Source organism: Oncorhynchus mykiss, chromosome 5, assembly GCF_013265735.2.
Source record: "Oncorhynchus mykiss isolate Arlee chromosome 5, USDA_OmykA_1.1, whole genome shotgun sequence".
Classification (NCBI taxonomy): Eukaryota; Metazoa; Chordata; class Actinopteri; order Salmoniformes; family Salmonidae; genus Oncorhynchus; species Oncorhynchus mykiss.
The window spans coordinates 85,782,833-85,799,079 of NC_048569.1; the positions used below are offsets into that span (position 1 = coordinate 85,782,833).

A 16,247-nucleotide genomic window follows, 5' to 3' on the forward strand; every position below is an offset into this window, starting at 1 on the left:
TACTGATAGGTCCCAAGTAGTGTACTGGTAAGTCCCAAGCAGTGTACCGGTAGAGTAGGTCCCAAGCAGTGTACCGGTAGAGTAGGTCCCAAGCAGTGTACTGGTAAGTCCCAAGCAGTGTACAGGTAGAGTAGGTCCCAAGCAGTGTACTGGTAGAGTAGGTCCCAAGCAGTGTACCGGTAGAGTAGGTCCCAAGCAGTGTACCGGTAGATGGGTCACAATCAGTGTACCGGTAGAGTAGGTCCCAAGCAGTGTACCGGTAGAGTAGGTCCCAAGCAGTGTACTGGTAGAGTAGGTCCCAAGCAGTGTACCGGTAGAGTAGGTCCCAAGTAGTGTACTGGTAAGTCCCAAGCAGTGTACCGGTAGAGTAGGTCCCAAGCAGTGTACCGGTAGAGTAGGTCCCAAGCAGTGTACTGGTAAGTCCCAAGCAGTGTACCGGTAGAGTAGGTCCCAAGCAGTGTACCGGTAGAGTAGGTCCCAAGTAGTGTACTGGTAAGTCCCAAGCAGTGTACCGGTAGAGTAGGTCCCAAGCAGTGTACCGGTAGAGTAGGTCCCAAGTAGTGTACTGGTAAGTCCCAAGCAGTGTACCGGTAGAGTAGGTCCCAAGCAGTGTACCGGTAGAGTAGGTCCCAAGCAGTGTACTGGTAGGTCCCAAGCAGTGTACCGGTAGGGCCCAAGCAGTGTACTGGTAAGTCCCAAGCTGTGTACCGGTAGAGTAGGTCCCAAGCAGTGTACTGGTAAGTCCCAAGCAGTGTACCGGTAGAGTAGGACCCAAGCAGTGTACCGGTAGAGTAGGTCCCAAGCAGTGTACTGGTAAGTCCCAAGCAGTGTACCGGTAGAGTAGGTCCCAAGCAGTGTACTGGTAAGTCCCAAGCAGTGTACAGGTAGAGTAGGTCCCAAGCAGTGTACTGGTAAGTCCCAAGCAATGTACTGATAAGTCCCAAGTAGTGTACTGGTAGGTGCCAAGCATCATAATAATCATCATCACTATTACTATAATCACAATCACCATTACCATAGACATCACCATCATCATTCTTCAGGGCACAATGTGCAGTCTGCAGCCAGTCAGACATCATAAACCATGACCACACGCCAACCACAGGTCTCAACCTCACTAACTAACAAACCAACCACAACCTCCAGTTAACCATCTCCATGACAACTGGTATACAGTAACAGTAGTCTACTGTAAGACATAATATTGTATTCTGTCTCTCCATGACCACTGAGAAACAACAGTGTTCTACTCCACCCATGGGAAACACTGACACATCCCTGAAGAGCACACTCCACTGAGCCCTTCCATTGGTTCATAGCACCTGACCAGTCCAGTATTATGGTCATTGATAGGTCAGGGGAATCCTTGTCACAGTCCAAATATTTGACCAAGCCATTTCACTAGGAGAATATGTTGTGTTGGCATTTGGTGGGTGGCAAGTCCAAACACCCTCTCATTATAAACTGCACAGGGGCAGTTATCTACACTCACACACACGCTCATGCACACACACGTACACAACACACACACTATCTCCCCACACATAATGTAAATTATAGTCACGAATAGGGTTGTACATTTTGTGTAATATTCAGAGGTGGAAACTTTCTGTGGGAATTAACGGGAATATATGTGAATTAATGGGAATATATGGAAATTAACGGAAATATATGCAAATGAATACTAATACCATTTAAATGTAGATATTTTTTGCATTGGATAGATTTACCATATCATATGGAGACAGAAACAAACCTTTCACCTTATCATAATTAGACATAATTGCAAATGATTAAATCCTTCCAATAGAAATATTTAAAAAAAATTAAACTTTAATTAAATGAGTTGACTCTTCACATGGGATGATTTCACTGAACAACAAAAGAAAGGGAATATTGAATGATCCCCAATGATCCACCGCATCTCCCAAAAACGTTTTCAACATACATCTGTAAAAGGATAGTCTAGAAACTAAAGCTTTGGTTGTCTTCCTCTCAGGCTTCCATGTCTTCTCCCTGGACCTCCTCAATGTCCACCTCTTGCACATCAGACTCTCAGGCTTCCATGTCTTCTCCCTGGACCTCCTCAATGTCCACCTCTTGAACATCAGACTCTGAGGCCTCATCTTCACTGTCACTTTCCAACCTTGTTGAGGATGGCTCGTTGTCAGGCTCAAAAAGCCTCAAATTTGCCCGGATGGCCACCAATTTTTTTAACCCTTGTATTGGTCAGCCTGTTGCGTGCTTTGGTGTGTGTTCCCAAACAAGGACCAGTTGCACTCTGAGGTGGCTGATCTTGGTGGGATTTGGAGAATGATAGAGGGAACAGGGGAAAGAGCCTCAGATCTACAAAGTCCCTTCCACCAGGTGGCTGATGAGATATGTTGGCATGACTGCCATATTGCATCTCCATCCCAAAGCCTTTGCTTGGAAGTGTACAATGCCAGACTGCCAAGAACCTTGCCTTCATCCAGGCCAAGGTGGCGAGACACGGTAGTGATGACAAAGACCTTGTTGATCTCTGCACCAGACAGGATACTCTTGACAGCATACTTGGGGTACAACATGTAAGCTGCGGTGTGTATGGGCTTCAGGCAGAAGTCTTCAAGCTTTTTGATGTATTTCAGAACTGCAGTTTCCTCTGCTTGGAGCAACAGTGAAGTGGTCAGGGCAGTACGGTTTCTTCTCTTACATCTGCAAGCAGAGTCTGAACATCAGACAGGATGGCATTGTCTCCCTCAAGCCATGCAATGACTACTTATATAGGTTTCAGGAGTTTCAGGCAGCTTACCACTCTCTCCTAATATACATAATCCAGGAGTATCCTCTTGATGGGGCTGTCCATATCGGCAGACTGTGATATGGCCATTTCTTGGAGAGACTCCTTCACCTCCAGGAGACATGTCAAACATGATGACAACACCACCCCAACAGGTGTTGCCAGGGCAGCTTCAATGTGGTGCTCTTATTCTTCTCACTTTGCTTGGTGAGGTAGATTCCTGCTATAACTTAATGACCCTTCACGTACCTAACCATTTCCTTTGCTCTCTTGTAGAGTGTATCCATTGTTTTCAGTGCCATAATGTCCTTGAGGAGCAGATTCAATGCATGAGCAGCACAGCCAATGGGTGTGATGTGAGGGTAGGAGTCCTCCACTTTAGACAAAGCAGCCTTCATGTTCGCAGCATTGTCTGTCAACAGTGCAAATACCTTCTGTGGTCCAAGGTAATTAGTGACTGCCTTCAGCTCATCTGCAATGTAGAGACCGGTGTGTCTGTTGTCCCTTGTGTCTGTGCTCTTGTAGAATACTGGTTGAGTGGTGGAGATGATGTAGTTAATTATTCCTTAACCACAAACAATCGACCACCCATCAGAGATGATTGCAATACAGTCTGCTTTCTCTATGATTTGCTTGACCTTCACTTGAACTCTGTTGAACTCTGCATCCAGCAAATGAGTAGATAAAGCATGTCTGGTTGGAGGAGTGTATGCTGGGTGAAGAACATTCAGAAATCTCTTCCAATACACATTGCCTGTGAGCATCAGAGGTGAACCAGTTGCATACACAGCTCGAGCAAGACATTCATCAGCATTTCTCTGACTACGTTCCTCCATTGAGTCAAAAAACGTCTGATTGCAGGAGGACATGAGCTGTTGTTATCGATAAGGTGTCTGATTGATAATTTTCACCTCGAATAGAAGTAGAGGGACTTTAGTCAGAGGTAGCTTGTTGCGAGTGCTGAGGAAACTTTATGCACTTGGCCAGATGATTCTGCATCTTCGTTGCATTCTTCACATGTGATTTTGCAAAGTATTTGGAAATGTACACAGATTTTCCTTCTACAGTCGCTGCAGTGAAATATCTTCACATATCAGATAATGCCCGTGGCATTTTCCTGTAAAGATTAGAAAAAATTAGTTAAAAACCCCCAAATACATTTCATATCAGGAGGAAAATAATCCTGCAGCAGGAGGATTTTAATAAATATTTAATATTTAGAATCACCGCAAGGGGAAGCTGGAAGCAATGTTTGTAGGCTAGACAATAACTTAGACTGCAGGTCCATAGAGCGTCACTTCAAATATCCTATGTAGGCTATATGCAGGCTACAGCGCATCTAGTGTGAATTCTTATGTGGATTATAAGAAATTTACATATTTGTAGGGGCTAGATGTATTTTTAATGAGGGGAAATCCTTTTTTTATATAAATTATTTTGTTAAATGTTCAAGGCAATCAATAGGCCGAATAAATTGTTGGTTGCCTCAGTGCCTGTGTGGTCCAAAGGTTACAGCCGCTGACCCCGCACACATTATGCCAGGATGAGTGAAGTCGAATCTCTTCTCCTTCCTTCATTCCCGTAGTCCCCCAATCGATCCGAATGGTCAAGGCGATTTGTGAGTCGAGATCCGTCGGTAGTTCCAGGGCTGCAAGGTCGTCTTTTACTTCCTCCGATACTCTGTGTAGGAACAATGTCGAACAGCGCTTCCGGGTTCCAAGCACTCTCAGCTGCCAACGTGCGGAAATCCACTGCGTAGTCTGCCACACTACGGGAGTGTTGGCGTAGCTGCAGCAGCTTGCGAGCAGCCTCTCTCCTGGACAAAGGAGAATCAAACACCTTCCCAACTTCCTCCATAAACTCCTCCAGACTGAGGCAGACAGCGGACTGTTGCTCCCACACCGCCGTGGCCCAGGCAAGTGCCCTCCCGGACATCAGCGTTATGATGTACGCTATCCTCGAGTGGTCTGAGGGGAACAAAGAAGGCTGCAGCTCGAAAAATGAGGGAACACTGGGAGAGAAAAGCCTGGCAGGTTCTGGAATCTCCAGCGTACCGCTCTGGAGGAGGTAAGCGGGGTTCTCTGGACACTGGGGTAGGCTGGGGGATTACGGGTGTGACCCGCTGCCTTGTGGGGAATCCGCGGAATTGCTCCAGCAATGTATTGAACGCCTGGTCATGGCATTCTGCAGGGAATGGAGTCCCTCCCTATGACCTTGAAGTAACTCCTTGTGTCTTCCAAGGGTGGCTCCTTGCAGGGAGACCACATTGTGCAGCTGGACTGCTGGGTGAGTCTGCTGGGTTAGTCATGGCAAGTTTGTACTATCAGGTTTCAGGTATGATCCAGATACAGACAGACAGTGTCGAAGAAAAGTGTATTTATAGTATAGGGGCAGGCAAACAACAGGTCAAAGGCAGGCAGAGGTCAGTAATCCAGAGAACGGCAGGCAGGGTCAGGGTCAGGGCAGGCAGAACGGTCAAAACTGGGAAGGACTAGGAAACAGGAACATGATCAGACAGGAGCAGGGGATCAAACGGTGGTAGGTTTCACGGAACAAAACGAACTGGCAACAGACAAACAGAGAACACAGGTATAAATACACTGGGGATAATGGGGAGGATGGGTGACACCTGGATGGGGGTGGAGACAAGCAGAGAGACAGGTGTGCCAGTTTCCAAAAGTGTCTGGTGTGTGTCTGGTCATATTTGAAAAAAATCAAGATCAGGGGGTATTTTTCTCTGACTGTCCATATTTTAAATGTGAAACGAATCAAGTGTATCGGGGAGTTTGAGTTATTTGTACCAGAAGGGCGTATGCCGTAATCTAACCCACGCTGACACGGTAGACCTATATGTGAAGGTAGTGTTCCTAACCGCTAGACCACCCCAGGTTACGATTTAACCTTAGGATACACTTCACAATTGTATATCATAGCCTAGTGGAGACCAATATCTATATTGTGTTATTAAGGACGCTATATAAAACGATGGTTGTTTTTGTGTATGGATGCATTTCAAATACATTTTTGTACGTTTGAATTTGCAGTAACAGGAGCTACGGCTACCATTTGAGTGAGCGAGGGAGAATATTATTTGATAACAGGCCTGATCCCAATGATTCGACTGCCCCCGCATGGAGAGAAAGAGAACTGCGAATTTTTAAGGAATCACAAGGCTCATTCCTTTCCTCATGTAGCGGGAACATTCTCTGCAAGAAAAGGGTGATCAAGTTAAAACTTGACATCTGTAATGTTCCACTTCCACATGCACTGACTGAGTGTACAGTACTTTCGACAGGGAGCCTTGGCTCTTAAAGATGAGTGTGGCCAGAGTCTCCTCTCCAGACTAGTCACGCTGGTTTTGACCCGCCCTGTCCAGCCTGCTGATCCCTCTCTCTGCTTATCCATATCAACAATCTACGATTGTGTCATGATGATGATGATGATATTCTTGACAAAAGTTAATGTTCTAGAGTAATGTGTGAATCTCAGCAAGGCAAATCAACTCAAAACAGGAAATCTTCTTCATAAGCGACATTGTCTTTGCAGAGCATATTGTATGTGTTTACACGACATAAACAATAAGAAGCTGCAAAGTGGTGTTGGAGAGAATAGTTGTCATGCGGTTGGATAAACACACGTTTGAGGCCGTGACAGTGGAACAGTGGAGTGCTAATACAAATCCTGCTGGGAGGGTTTAGTTGCGTCATCACCATGCTACATTTAGGAAATTGCAATACATCAAGTACAGTAGGTGAGCTTTAGGTAACATCACAACTGCATCTGGATGGACCAGTAGTACAGCTGTACAGACTTGCACCACACCAATGTAAACAAACAAATGCCACACAGTCAACGTGATATAGTTTTGATTCCCTAACACACACTCAACTATAGAATCCATGATTAACAGATATTTAGAGACTGAACATAGGAAAGAGAGAGAGGGCTATATATAATGAACATTGGAAAGAGAGAGACATCTACACACAAACAGAACATGGGAAAAATGATACAGAAAGGGGGAAGAAAGTCATGCCATGAAGACAACTTTGGATTGATGGCGTAAGAGGGAGAAATACAGTACATGGGGGGGGGGGGGGGGGGGGTTAGAACTAAAAAGTATGCATAACAATTCTAATGAATGGCAACACATCATGCACGTAACTGAAGCTGAGAAAAGCTATAGAAGCACACGAGAGAAAGATGAAGTGATTGTGACAGAAAACGAAAGAAGAAGACAGAGAAAAATAAAGTAAGAGACGATGTTCTATCCTTGTTCTGACCTGTGAGTGTGGCTGGAAGTATGGAGTCTCTTGATGACTTCTTCGCTGAAGTCAAAGTGGACCCTGCTTCTGTGACAGGGCGAACGCCGATACATAGCACCAACACCCCAGCTACCCAGCACCATCAGACACACACCTCAAACACACATCAGCTCATACACACCTCAGGTCTCCAAACACACACACACACACACATATACACATACACACACACACACACACACCATCACATACACATCAATCAACATTAACTATCTAAACAGACCAACTTCCACTATCATAAATGCAACATTCAAGAATACATCAAACGCACAACAGCAGCAACAACAACCATCCAACATCCCTTGCAAATCGCGACTTTCTCTTTCTTTCTCTCTCTCCCTTTCACACGCACTCTCTCTCACACTCTTTCACATGCCCTTTCACACTCTGTGTGTCCAGTGAGAGCTGTGCTGTGTAGTTGTCCCAGTCCCAGCCTGCATTTCCTTCCCCTGGTGTGTGAGGAGATGTGGTCTCTCTGAGCCGGCACCGGCAGCGCACTAAGACCTGGAGCAGAGTCACTGGAATGGAGTCACTACTGTCACTAGGATAGAGGGGGAATAAAGGTATGTATCTGTGTTCCTGTGAAATACATGTAGCTATATAAATGTGTAATACATGTAGCTATATAAATGTGTCATACATGTAGCTATATACATGTGTCATACATGTAGCTATATAAATGTGTAATACATGTAGCTATATAAATGTGTAATACATGTTGCTATATAAATGTGTCATACATGTAGCTATATAAATGTGTATCACATGTAGCTATATAAATGTGTAATACATGTAGCTATATAAATGTGTATCACATGTAGCTATATAAATGTGTATCACATGTAGCTATATAAATGTGTATCACATGTAGCTATATAAATGTGTAATACATGTAGCTATATAAATGTGTATCACATGTAGCTATATAAATGTGTATCACATGTAGCTATATAAATGTGTATCACATGTAGCTATATAAATGTGTCACACATGTAGCTATATAAATGTGTATCACATGTAGCTATATAAATGTGTAATACATGTAGCTATATAAATGTCTCACACATGTAGCTATATAAATGTGTAATACATGTAGCTATATAAATGTGTATCACATGTAGCTATATAAATGTGTAATACATGTAGCTATATAAATGTGTATCACATGTAGCTATATAAATGTGTATCACATGTAGCTATATAAATGTGTAATACTTGTAGCTATATAAATGTGTATCACATGTAGCTATATAAATGTGTAATACATGTAGCTATATAAATGTGTATCACATGTAGCTATATAAATGTGTATCACATGTAGCTATATCAATGTGTATCACATGTAGCTATATAAATGTGTATCACATGTAGCTATATAAATGTGTCATACATGTAGCTATATAAATGTGTCATACATGTAGCTATATAAATGTGTCATACATGTAGCTATATAAATGTGTAATACATGTATCTCTTATAAATGTGTAATACATGTATCTATATAAATGTGTCATACATGTAGCTATATACATGTGTAATACATGTAGCTCTTATAAATGTGTAATACATGTAGCTATATAAATGTGTCATACATGTAGCTATATAAATGTGTCATACATGTAGCTATATAAATGTGTATCACATGTAGCTATATAAATGTGTCACACATGTAGCTATATAAATGTGTATCACATGTAGCTATATAAATGTGTATCACATGTAGCTATATAAATGTGTAATACATGTTGCTATATACATGTGTCATACATGTAGCTATATAAATGTGTAATACATGTAGCTCTTATAAATGTGTAATACATGTATCTATATAAATGTGTCATACATGTAGCTATATAAATGTGTAATACATGTTGCTATATAAATGTGTAACATATGTAGCTATATAAATGTGTAATACATGTTGCTATTTAAATGTGTAGCACATGTAGCTATATAAATGTGTAATACATGTAGCTATATAAATGTGTAATACATGTAGCTATATAAATGTGTAATACATGTAGCTATATAAATGTGTAATACATGTAGCTATATAAATGTGTAATACATGTAGCTATATAAATGTGTAATACATGTAGATGTAGCTATATAATGTGTAATATGTGTAGCTACATAGGAAACACACAAGCATACATAGCCATGCAACAGCAACAACATATCTACAGCACTGCACACCTCTGAAGAGAACATGTTAAGCCTGCTAATGTCTAGACCTGCAATCCAAACATCTAGCCTGCTAATGTCTAGACCTGTAATCCATACATCTAGCCTGCTAATGTCTAGAACTGTAATCCATACATCTAGCCTGCTGATGTCTAGACCTTTAATCCATACATCTAGCCTGCTAATGTCTAGAACTGTAATCCATACATCTAGCCTGCTAATGTCTAGACCTTTAATCCATACATCTGGCCTGCTAATATCTCGACCTTTAATCCATACATCTAGCCTGCTAATGTCTAGACCTGTAATCCATACATCTAGCCTGCTAATATCTAGACCTTTAATCCATACATCTAGCCTGCTAATGTCTAGAACTGTAATCCATACATCTAGCCTGCTAATGTCTAGACCTTTAATCCATACATCTGGCCTGCTAATATCTCAACCTTTAATCCATACATCTAGCCTGCTAATGTCTAGAACTGTAATCCATACATCTAGCCTGCTAATGTCTAGACCTGTAATCCATACATCTGGCCTGCTAATATCTCGACCTTTAATCCATACATCTGGTCTGCTAATATCTCGACCTTTAATCCATACATCTAGCCTGCTAATATCTCAACCTTTAATCCATACATCTAGCCTGCTAATATCTAGACCTTTAATCCATACATTTAGCCTGCTAATGTCTAGACCTGTAATCCATACATCTAGCCTGCTAATGTCTAGACCTTTAATCCATACATCTAGCCTGCTAATATCTAGACCTGTAATCCATACATCTAGCCTGCTAATATCTCAACCTTTAATCCATACATCTGGCCTGCTAATATCTCAACCTTTAATCCATACATCTGGTCTGCTAATATCTTGACCTTTAATCCATACATCTAGCCTGCTAATATCTCAACCTTTAATCCATACATCTAGCCTGCTAATGTCTAGACCTGTAATCCATACATCTAGCCTGCTAATGTCTAGACCTGTAATCCATACATCTAGCCTGCTAATGTCTCGACCTTTAATCCATACATCTAGCCTGCTAATATCTAGACCTGTAATCCATACATCTAGCCTGATAATATCTCGACCTTTAATCCATACATCTAGCCTGCTAATGTCTAGACCTGTAATCCATACATCTAGCCTGCTAATGTCTAGACCTGCAATCCATACATCTAGCCTGCTACACATAGTTAATGCATGCTGTTTCCTGCCTTTCACTACATGCTTAGGTTATTATGCATGAACTATGCCACCAATGTATGCACCATCCTGTCTTTCAGGATGTAATGGTATACTACCATACTGTATATGCCCCGGCCATCAGTACTACATCAGTACTATCAGTTCAAATGTGCATTTCAGTACATGCTTACGCATTAACTATGCCACCAATATACCTTAACAGCCCCATTGTGGGTCTCTGTGTTTCAGTGTGGAAGAGGAAGGGGCAGCTGGCACCAGACAGCAGGGTAATTTTCCTGGCATGTAGGAGTGGATTCATGTAGGAGTGGATTCCTGGCTCCTGGCTTCCCTTCCCCTTGGTAATACCAACCTGTTTCAGTCAAACAGTAAACTAGGAAAGCCATTGAAACAAGATCCAGAATCCAAGTTTATGGATGGTGGCCACTATGCACGGTTTGCCTTTAATACAATGTTCAACTGGGTGTTCACATGGAATGGAGCTGTGTGTGTGTGTGTGTGTGTGTGTGTGTGTGTGTGTGTGCGTGTGTGTGTGTGAGTGAAAGAGACATGTTTACTGTTAATTTTGTTATTGTTTATTTCACTTTTGTTTATTATCTATTTCAGTTGCTTTGACAATGTAAACTTATGTTTCCCATGATAAGAAAGTCCTTAAATTGTAAATTGCATTAAGAAATAGAGTGGGTGAGAGAGAGAGAGAGAGAGAGAGAGAGAGAGAGAGAGAGAGAGAGAGACAGAAAAGGGGTGAGATAGAGAGAGAGGGGGGGGTGATACTTTTCGTGGCTGTTTATTTACCACAACAGACAGATGCTGGCACTAAGACAGCACTCAGTCAGCTATATAAGGAAATAAGCAAACAGGAAACCACTCACCCAGAGGCGGCGCTCCTAGTGGCCGGGGACTTTAATACAGGGAAACTTAAATCAATTCTACCAAATGTCCATCAACACGTTAAATGTGCAACCTGAGGGAAAAAATTCTAGCTCACCTGTACACCACACACAGAGACGCATACAAAGTTCTCCCTCACCCTCCATTTGGTAAATCCGACCACAACTCTATCCTCCTGATTCCTGCTTACAAGCAAAAATCAAAGCAGGAAGCACCAGTGACTTGGTCTATAAAAAAGTGGTCAGATGAGGTAGATGCTAAACTACAGGACTGTTTTGCTATCACAGACTGGAACATGTTCCGGGATTCTTCCGATGGCTTTGAGGAGTACACCACATCAGTCACTGGCTTAATCAATAAGTGCATCGAGGACGTCGTCCCCACAGTGACTGTACGTACATACCACAACCAGAAGCCATGGATTACAGGCAACATTCGCACTGAGCTAAAGGGTAGAGCTGCCGTATTCAAGGTGAGGGACCCGGAAGCTTACAAGAAATCCTGTTATGCCCTGCGACGAACCATCAAACAGGGCTAAGATTGAATACTACACCGGCGCCCGTCTTACAGTATGTGGCAGGGCTTGCAAACTATTACAGACTACAAAGGGAAGCACAGCCGCGAACTGCCCAGTGGCACGAGCCTACCAGACAGGCTAAATCACTTCTATGCTCGCTTCGAGGCAAGCAACACTGAGGCATGATTGAGAGCATCAGCTGTTCCGGATGACTGTGTGATCACACTCTCCGTAGCCGACGTGAGTAGGACATTTAAACAGGTCAACATACACAAGGCTGCGGGGCCAGACGGATTACCAGGACGTGTGCTCCGGGCATGTGCTGACCAACTGGCAGGTGTTTTCACTGACATTTTCAACATGTCCCTGATTAAGTCTGTAATATCAACATGTTTCAAGCAGACCACCATAGTCCATGTGCCTAAAAACACAAAGGCAACCTGCCTAAATGACTACAGACCCGTAGCACTCACGTCTGTAGCCATGAAGTGCTTTGAAATGCTGGTAATGGCTCACATCAACACCATTATCCCAGAAACCCTAGACCCACTCCAATTTGCATACCGCACAAACAGATCCACAGATGATGCAATCTCTATTGCACTCCACACTGCCCTTTCCCACCTGGACAAAAGGAACACCTATGTGAGAATGCTATTAATTGACTACAGCTCAGCGTTCAACACCATAGTACCCTCAAAGCTCATCACTAAGCTAAGGATCCTGGGACTAAACCCCTCCCTCTGCAACTGGATGCTGGACTTCCTGATGGGTCGCCCCCAGGTGGTGAGGGTAGCAACACATCTGCCACGCTGATCCTCAACACTGGAGCTCCCCAGGGGTGCGTGCTCAGTTCCCTCCTGTGCTCCCTGTTCACCCACGACTGCATGGCCAGGCATGACTCCAACACCATCATTACGTTTGCAGATGACACAACAGTGTCACTGACAACGACGAGACAGCCTATAGGGAGGAAGTCAGAGACCTGGCCGGGTGGTGGCAGAATAACAACCTCTCCCTCAACGTAACCAAGACTAAGGAGATGATTGTAGACTACAGGAAAAGGAGGACCGAGCACGCCCCCATTCTCATCAACGGGCTGTAGTGGAGCAGGTTGAGAGCTTCAAGTTCCTTGGTGTCCACATCAACAACAAACTAGAATGGTCCAAACACACCAAGACAGTCGTGAAGAGGGCACGGCAAATCCTATTCCCCATCAGGAAACCAAAAAGATTTGGCATGGGTCCTGAGTTCCACAAAAGGTTCTACAGCTGCAACATCGAGAGCATCGAGAGACTGGTTGCATCAATGCCTGGCGCGGCAATTGTTCGGCCTCTGACCGCAAGGCACTACAGCGACTAGTGCGTACGGCAGAGTACATCACTGGGGCTAAGCTGCCTGCCATCCAGGACCTCTACACCAGGCGGTGTCAGAGGAAGGCCCTAAAAATTGTCAAAGACCCCAGCCACCCCAGTCATAGACTGTTCTCTCTACTACCGCATGGCAAGCGGTACCGGAGTGCCAAGTCTAGGACAAAAATACTTCTCAACAGTTTTTACCCCCAAGCCATAAGACTCCTGAACAGGTAATCAAATGCCTACCCAGACTATTTGCATTGTGTGCTCCCCCCAACCCCTCTTTTTATGCTGCTGCTACTCTCTGTTTATCATATATGCATAGTCACTTTAACTATACATTCATGTATAGGGGGAGACACCCTGGACCCAAACTGTTACAGACCTATATCCATCCTGCCCTGCCTATCTAAGGTCTTCGAAAGCCAAGTCAACAAACGGATCACTGACCATCTCGAATCCCACGGTACCTTCTCCGCTTTGCAATCCGGTTTCCGAGCCGGTCACGGGTGCACCTCAGCCACGCTCAAGGTACTAAACGATATCATAACCGCCATCGATAAAAGACAGTACTGTGTAGCCGTCTTCATCGAACTGGCCAAGGCTTTCGACTCTGTCAATTATCTACTTCACTTGCTTTTACAATGTTAACATATGTTTCCCATGGCAATAAAGCCCCTTGAATTTAATTGAGAGAGAGACAGAGAGTGGGTGAGATAGATACAGTGCCTTGCGAAAGTATTCGGCCCCCTTGAACTTTGCGACCTTTTGCCACATTTCAGGCTTCAAACATGAAGATATAAAACTGTATTTTTTGTGAAGAATCAACAACAAGTGGGACACAATCATGAAGTGGAACGCCATTTATTGGATATTTCAAACTGTTTTAACAAATCAAAAACTGAAAAATTGGGCGTGCAAAATTATTCAGCCCCCTTAAGTTAATACTTTGTAGCGCCACCTTTTGCTGCGATTACAGCTGTAAGTCGCTTGGGGTATGTCTCTATCAGTTTTGCACATCGAGAGACTGACATTTTTTCCCATTCCTCCTTGCAAAACAGCTCGAGCTCAGTGAGGTTGGATGGAGAGCATTTGTGAACAGCAGTTTTCAGTTCTTTCCACAGATTCTCGATTGGATTCAGGTCTGGACTTTGACTTGGCCATTCTAACACCTGGATATGTTTATTTTTGAACCATTCCATTGTAGATTTTGCTTTATGTTTTGGATCATTGTCTTGTTGGAAGACAAATCTCCGTCCCAGTCTCAGGTCTTTTGCAGACTCCATCAGGTTTTCTTCCAGAATGGTCCTGTATTTGGCTCCATCCATCTTCCCATCAATTTTAACCATCTTCCCTGTCCCTGCTGAAGAAAAGCAGGCCCAAACCATGATGCTGCCACCACCATGTTTGACAGTGGGGATGGTGTGTTGCTTTTACGCCAAACATAACGTTTTGCATTGTTGCCAAAAAGTTAAATGGTTTCATCTGACCAGAGCACCTTCTTCCACATGTTTGGTGTGTCTCCCAGGTGGCTTGTGGCAAACTTTAAACGGCACTTTTTATGGATATCTTTAAGAAATGGCTTTCTTCTTGCCACTCTTCCATAAAGGCCAGATTTGTGCAATATACGACTGATTGTTGTCCTATGGACAGAGTCTCCCACCTCAGCTGTAGATCTCTGCAGTTCATCCAGAGTGATCATGGGCCTCTTGGCTGCATCTCTGATCAGTATTCTCCTTGTATGAGCTGAAAGTTTAGAGGGACGGCCAGGTCTTGGTAGATTTGCAGTGGTCTGATACTCCTTCCATTTCAATATTATCGCTTGCACAGTGCTCCTTGGGATGTTTAAAGCTTGGGAAATCTTTTTGTATCCAAATCCGGCTTTAAACTTCTTCACAACAGTATCTCGGACCTGCCTGGTGTGTTCCTTGTTCTTCATGATGCTCTCTGCGCTTTTAACGGACCTCTGAGACTATCACAGTGCAGGTGCATTTATACGGAGACTTGATTACACACAGGTGGATTGTATTTATCATCATTAGTCATTTAGGTCAACATTGGATCATTCAGAGATCCTCACTGAACTTCTGGAGAGAATTTACTGCACTGAAAGTAAAGGGGCTGAATAATTTTGCACGCCCAATTTTTCAGTTTTTGATTTGTTAAAAAAGTTTGAAATATCCAATAAATGTCGTTCCACTTCATGATTGTGTCCCACTTGTTGTTGATTCTTCACAAAAAAATACAGTTTTATATCTTTATGTTTGAAGCCTGAAATGTGGCAAAAGGTCGCAAAGTTCAAGGGGGCCGAATACTTTCGCAAGGCACTGTAGATAGATAGATAGATAGATAGATAGATAGATAGATAGATAGATAGATAGATAGAGAGAGAGAGACGGGGGGGATGAAATTGAGAGAGACAGAGACGGGGTAAGATAGAGAGAGAGAGACAGAGAGAGAGAGACAGAGAGAGAGAGAGAGAGAGACAGAGAGAGAGAGACAGAGAGAGAGACAGAGAGAGAGAGACAGAGAGAGAGACAGAGAGAGAGAGAGAGACAGAGAGAGAGAGAGAGAGAGAGAGAGAGAGAGAGAGAGAGTGACATAGAGAGAGAGAGAGAGAGGGTGAAATAGAGAGAGAGAGAGAGAGGGTGACAGAGAGAGAGAGAGAGAGAGAGAGAGAGAGAGAGAGAGGGTGACATAGAGAGAGAGAGAGAGAGAGAGAGAGAGAGAGGGAGAGGGTGACATAGAGAGAGAGAGGGAGACAGAGAGGGGGTGACATAGAGAGAGAGAACTCTTTAACATCATCCTTAGCTCTGGCATCTTCCCCAATATTTGGAACCAAGGACTGATCACCCCTATCCACAAAAGTGGAGACAAATTTGACCCCAATAACTACCGTGGAATATGCGTCAACAGTAACCTTGGGAAAATCCTCTGCATTATCATTAACAGCAGACTCGTACATTTCCTCAATGAAAACAATGTAC

General features: G+C 43.4%; 1 protein-coding gene across 3 annotated transcripts in view; it reads right to left on the bottom strand.

Annotated features, from left to right (window-relative positions):
- The window catches only part of pde4ba (phosphodiesterase 4B, cAMP-specific a), a 348,841-nt gene that overhangs the window by 100,524 nt on the left and 232,070 nt on the right, over nucleotides 1-16,247 (bottom strand). Inside the window, exon 1 of one of the 3 annotated variants that reach the window (XM_036978614.1) lies at nucleotides 7,063-7,532. The exons of the other annotated variants lie outside the window; for them this stretch is intronic. Within the exon in view, the coding sequence (XP_036834509.1) occupies nucleotides 7,063-7,187 (125 nt within the window). The 5' untranslated portion in view covers nucleotides 7,188-7,532. Of the gene's footprint in view, nucleotides 1-7,062; nucleotides 7,533-16,247 lie in introns of those variants that run through there. 3 annotated transcript variants of the gene reach the window in all.